This window comes from Trichinella spiralis (genome assembly GCF_000181795.1).
Source record: "Trichinella spiralis strain ISS 195 chromosome Unknown Scfld6, whole genome shotgun sequence".
NCBI classification, from domain to species: Eukaryota; Metazoa; Nematoda; class Enoplea; order Trichinellida; family Trichinellidae; genus Trichinella; species Trichinella spiralis.
The window spans coordinates 4,066,168-4,071,882 of record NW_003526945.1 but is presented as its reverse complement, the minus strand read 5'-3'; the positions used below and the strand labels follow the sequence as shown (position 1 = coordinate 4,071,882).

Sequence of the window (5,715 nt, the reverse complement as noted above, 5' to 3'; positions counted from 1 at the left end):
AAAAATTTGAAACATTTGGATGCTGAAACATGGAAATATGGTAAACAAAATTCAGGAACAAATGTAATTTAAATACAAAACCTGTTTTTGCTCCAAATAATGTGGATTTCTTGATAAACTTTAAAAAAATCGATTTTTACTAATATCTTTTCAACTATTATATTTTTCAACTATTATTTTCCTTTCATCAACATTAAAATCATATTCTTATTTCAGTTTTTCTAAAATATCTCCAGAAATACGCAAGCAGGCAGCGTGAGAGCAAGTTTATTGTTGTTTTCTAATTTTTTCCTACATTCTCACATTATTTTTTGAGAAAAATAGGATTTTCGAAAATTTCGAAATTTCATGGGCTATAGACTATGCTGTTTTCACGTTTCGGATGAAAAATATTTTTTTGAAATTTTGAAATCTTTTGATGGCTATGTTTACTTATCCATAGATTAGAGACTCCTGCAAATTCTGTTTGAACACAATCACATACGTGTGGAATAAGTTGCTTTTAATGTTGGCCATTTGTCTATCTTAATTCACAGGAAAGTTGCCCATTGATAACTTTCTTTAAACTGAACTGAAGTTTTTGAGATTCAACTAAAGAATCATTATTGGCATTCTAGTGCTATATTCTGTCAAAATACACATCCTTGTGCAATATATTTTACTTTTCAGCAAACCAAGTTTCCGAGATTTTCAGCCCATTTCGATTAAGTTGTCGACAGTTGCTTCAAAACTAACTGAAATTCATTTTAATCGCTCAATATATGAACTTTTTAATAATTTATCTGTTTATCATTATCAGATGAAACGAATTTCTAACGTTATTTTTCTTAGACGTCGAATAACACTTGATTGTCTTAACGTATGCTTAGCAAATATTTGTTTTGTTTGAAACGTAATCATTTCATGGATTACAATGCTGTTCATGATTTTTATCATCACAAGGGGTTCTCATTCGTATCAAATCTGCGGCTATTTTGATTTATTCTCATTTTCAACACTCCTTGAATTCCTCATAACAAAATGAGCCTTACATATAGTATTTGTTTTGGTAATAATTAGTTCGAAATGGAAGGAACATAATCAGACTAACAACTGAGGATGAAACAATATCTCCGTGCACAGAATTGTTTTCGAAACCGCTCAGATATTAACTTATGAGTTTAAAAACACTAAAAGCGTGTTTCCAGTAAATTCTAACAATTTATTTATTGCATGGTTGATCACGAACTAAAATTTTACTTGAACTATGGGCATATTCATTTTCAGTAACACATTATCGATAATTTTTTCAGAAATTTGATGAAATATTTAGTTAGCGATTATCACATTTACAAATAGAAACAACCCCACATTGGTTTAAAATTGCATTTATATATTATTTACTAATTCTTATTTCTGCAGCGTATTCAGTGAATGAAATAGCATTAACAAAAATTTGAAACTTTTTGGATGCTGTAATATGCAAAAAAAATTCAGGAACAAATGTTATTTAAACAAGAACCTGTTTTTGCTCAAAATAATGTGGATTTCTTGATAAACTTTAACAAAATCGTTTTTTACTAATATCTTTTCAACTTTTTTATTTTATTTTTTTTCCTTTTATCAATATTAATATTATATTTTAGTTTCAGTTTTTTACCATATCTCTAGAAATACGCAATCAGGCAACGTGGTACCAAGCTCATTGTTGTTTTCTAATTTTTTCCTACATTCTCACATTATTTTTTGAGAAAAATAGGATTTTCGAAAATATCGAAATTTCGTGGGCTATAGACTTTGCTGTTTTCGCGTTTTGGGTGAAAAATGATTTTTCTAAATTTTGAAATCTTTTTTTTTTTGGCTACGATTATATATGGATAGATTAGAGAATTTTGCAAAGTCTGATTGAACACAATATGATTCTAGTGGAATAAATTGATTTTAAAGTTGGCAGTTTGTCTATCTTAATTGATAGAATATTTACGGAACCGTAACTTTGTTTATACATACCCAGTGTGAGTGAAATTTAATAAACGAAGCATTTCATATTTGAATTTTGAAATGATTAGTCTGTTTCTATATTTTTTCCGTATTGTTCAATCCATTATATTTGACGTTATAGGGCTGACTTTCTTTAACAACTCTATTAACCATTTTTCAAATACAAATGCATAATGCTATTCATATTTTCAAAAGTATTCAAGTGTTATTTATGCTGTAATCATAACGTGAAAGTGAAGCGATTTAGCAGTTTTTCTGTATATCGCATTTCATTTTGTCAAAAGCGATATTTCACCTTTCATTTTCTTGCCGCATTTCATTATCACTAGAATGTATGGAATTTGAAATTTATTTATATTCTTTCTTGTTGATGATTTTATAAAATCGTATTTGTTTTTGTAATTGTGTTGTTTGTATCAATCGTTTATTTGTCATTTGTTCTAATTATATTTATTATTATGGTATTTTTAGTAACTGTGGCACCCATTAATGGACTGAAGCTGAACATAATTTCTATGCTAACTTTTCCTGAAATATGTTATTAGTTTTTCTCAACACATGTATTTCACTAATATTATATTTTATAAGTTGATTTTTGATAAAAACTGCTCATTAAACTTCGAACATTGATTGTATGGAAAACATCCAATACAATGTACTGCATGACATCACACTTTCACGCAGCTAAATTCTGTTAATTTAGAAGTGTTTACAGATTATGTTAGAAATATTTAGTCTTTCAGATTTTCATATTATTTCAGTGACAGAAATCTGCATCGTAATGAAATTTTACTTTTTATTGTGCATTTAAATAAAAAGCAAATGACATTCGTCATTTAATAAAATTGTTCACTATATGCAGGCTACTACGCTATTAGTGATGTAAGATGAGCCGTTCAACCAGAGGCAAAGTAGTTTTCTATTTGCATAATTTACTTATTATCAAACACCACTTTAGAGCATTTCTATTAAATTCAGTTATTTAATGCTGTGCAACGGCTACAGGGACGTGTTCAACTATAATTCCGCTCTTCAATACCATCTTTGAATTATATTTGATATTATGCTGTCTTAATTTTTCTATGAATGCTATTTCGTTGAGTTTAAATTATGATGAAAGTGCACTAATCTGCATTTATATTAGTATTATTATTGTTCCCTTTCAGATAATTAAATCAGATGCTTTACACAAACGTGTACCTATATTTGTTTTCATATTGAGATGACCACAATAATATTATTCACTTTCACCATTGTCATGATTTGGAAACATGCAACAAAAGACTGGCATGTAGGAAATATAATTCCACTTTTGAAAGTCGTCTATTTTTAAAAGGTAAGTGATGTTCGAGAATGTATGCTGATATTTTTGTGATATATGCTATTCGCATGACTTGACAAACATACTAAATGTGAACTTATTAGATTTTCTGCTATCACTATTCACTTATAAATATTATTAGTAGTACATGACTTTTGATTTTTAAAGCTGCTTCAAACAAACAAAAGAAGTATAGTACATATTTGCGTTCACCATTTCCACTTTCACAATTCACATAATATGAAACTGAATACTTCATATCCTGGAGATGAAAATGAAGTAGAACTTGTAATCATTACTATTGCTAGTTTTCATGTTAAATTTGCATGTTTTCAGATATCAAAGTTATGCATCACACGAATGTAGGTATTACTGGAACTATTCGCAGAAATCTTCAACGAACTACCATTTCTTACAAACACATTCAATTGCACATGGAGAAAAAGTAAGCAATATGATAATGCTTATGATATGATGATCAACGTCTGCATGATACCGTTTGCATTTTCATTGGATGTCCTTTTTTAGTATCAGTTTACTAATTTTTTAATATTTAAAAAATTTACCTTTCAAATACTTTACATCGGTGATCGAGTCTTTTAAAACATTTATTTACTTATTTATTCATTTACATCTATATTTGTTGTTTGTATGTTACATGATCATCGTTTTTATCAATATTTTACCAAATTTCAAATTATTTCACGTGAGTTCTTGGAATTTTTTTTGAATACTTTAGTTCTTTTTTCAAAGTAATTTCTTAAATAAATCTATAGATTCTTTTTAACATAAATTTTGATTATTTTTTATTATTGTACTATTTTGTCTTTCATTTCATTTCCTTTTCTTTCATTCTCAAATCAGAACTTTAGATCAATCTTCTATAATAATAATAATAATAATAATAATAATAATAATAATAATAATAATAATAATAATAATAATAATAATAATAATAATAATAATAATAATAATAATAATAATGCGGATAACTGAAAGCAGCAATGGTTTTCCAGCAAACGTATGCACTCATGTACATGTATGTTTGCTTAATTTCAGTTTTCACTTTCTAAAAATATCTCCGTTAAATTTAAAATTTAGTTGGCTCTGCTGACTAAGTAAACTGATGCGCCAGTTTAGCATAATTAAATAGAACTCGCTTGCATTCAACTTTCTATACTCTTTCACTCACTTTCCACAATTACAATCTTGTTTCATTTTCATTCAAAATTTTCCCCCATTTTATTAATTTCTCATTTTCACTTTGTTATTTGTCTTTTCAATAATTTGATAGCAACAAATTCATCAATGTCATAATAATAATAATAATAATATTATTATTATTATCATTATTTTGCTGATAGACAAGTTGCAACGATTTGTTTCATCTTATAATAATAACAAAGATGAAACAATCAATATTAACAGTGAGTAATAATAAGAAAAAGGCAAGTGCGTGGCTAATGGCTCAAAGTGGCGAAGCGGACTAAATGACTGTATTTGGCAGCAGCAAGGAAACTAACCACAACAAGAAAGCATGTATAAAAATAAAATTGATTAACTTATTTATGCCAGTGAACATTGTAAATTAATTTGTAGGGTTTTGTTATTTTTTTGCAATATATTACACTTTTTTGAAAGCAAACCCAAAAATGTGTGGATATATTATAATGCGTTTCAATCTGGAAGCGCATCATTTCACACTGTGCTTTATGTTCGGTTTCACTGTTTGTTCAATGTTGTCAAATCACACTAATGAGAATTATAACAATAATCATTAAAGCATTTGTTTACTTGCATATTCTTATCTTCTTGATTGCTTAATTGCATGTTGATGCCAAATTAACACGTTTTCAGCATTGACAAGAACTTTAGAAACGGTCTGTGGTGTTGACGTATTCCATTGTTACGGCAGTAGCGCTGTGACTTCCTAACTTGCTCGAATGCGCTGATGTATTCCAATGCTGGCCCTTGACCAAGAATTCCATTATTTTATTCACTTTGGATTGTAATTAAAACCAAACTTTGGGTTTCTTTACGGGATACCCAGGGGAAACCTTTTTTTGAACTGGTTGGGCCCCCCCCTTTTTTTTAAAAAACTTTTAAAAAAAACCTGGAAAAAAAAACCCCCTGGGGAAAATCAAAAAAGGTTTTTAAAAACCAATAAAACCAACCCAAGGGGGGGCCCAAAAAAAAACCTTTGGGGCCCCAAAAATTTTTTCGGTTTTCCAAAACCTAAAAACCAATTTTTTTGAAAAGGGGGGGGGGGGTTTTAAGGTTTTTTTGGGTTTTTTTTTTTGGGGGAAAAAAAACCCTTTTTTTTTTTTTTAAAAGGGAGGGGGAGAAAAATCTTTTTCCCCGGGGGGAGAAAAAAAAAACACCTTCCCTGAAAAAAAAAAACCCCCCTTTTTTTT

The 5,715-nt window shown here is 28.7% G+C and overlaps 1 protein-coding gene across 1 annotated transcript; it reads left to right on the top strand.

The window, feature by feature from the left end:
* Window positions 1-3,648: 3,648 nt before the first annotated feature.
* On the top strand, window positions 3,649-4,402 carry Tsp_08708 (collagen type IV alpha-3-binding protein). Its single transcript, XM_003373933.1, has 2 exons — window positions 3,649-3,663; window positions 4,361-4,402. Exons 1-2 carry the CDS (start codon window positions 3,649-3,651, stop codon window positions 4,400-4,402), a joined length of 57 nt encoding a protein of 18 aa, XP_003373981.1.
* Window positions 4,403-5,715: the final 1,313 nt, after the last annotated feature.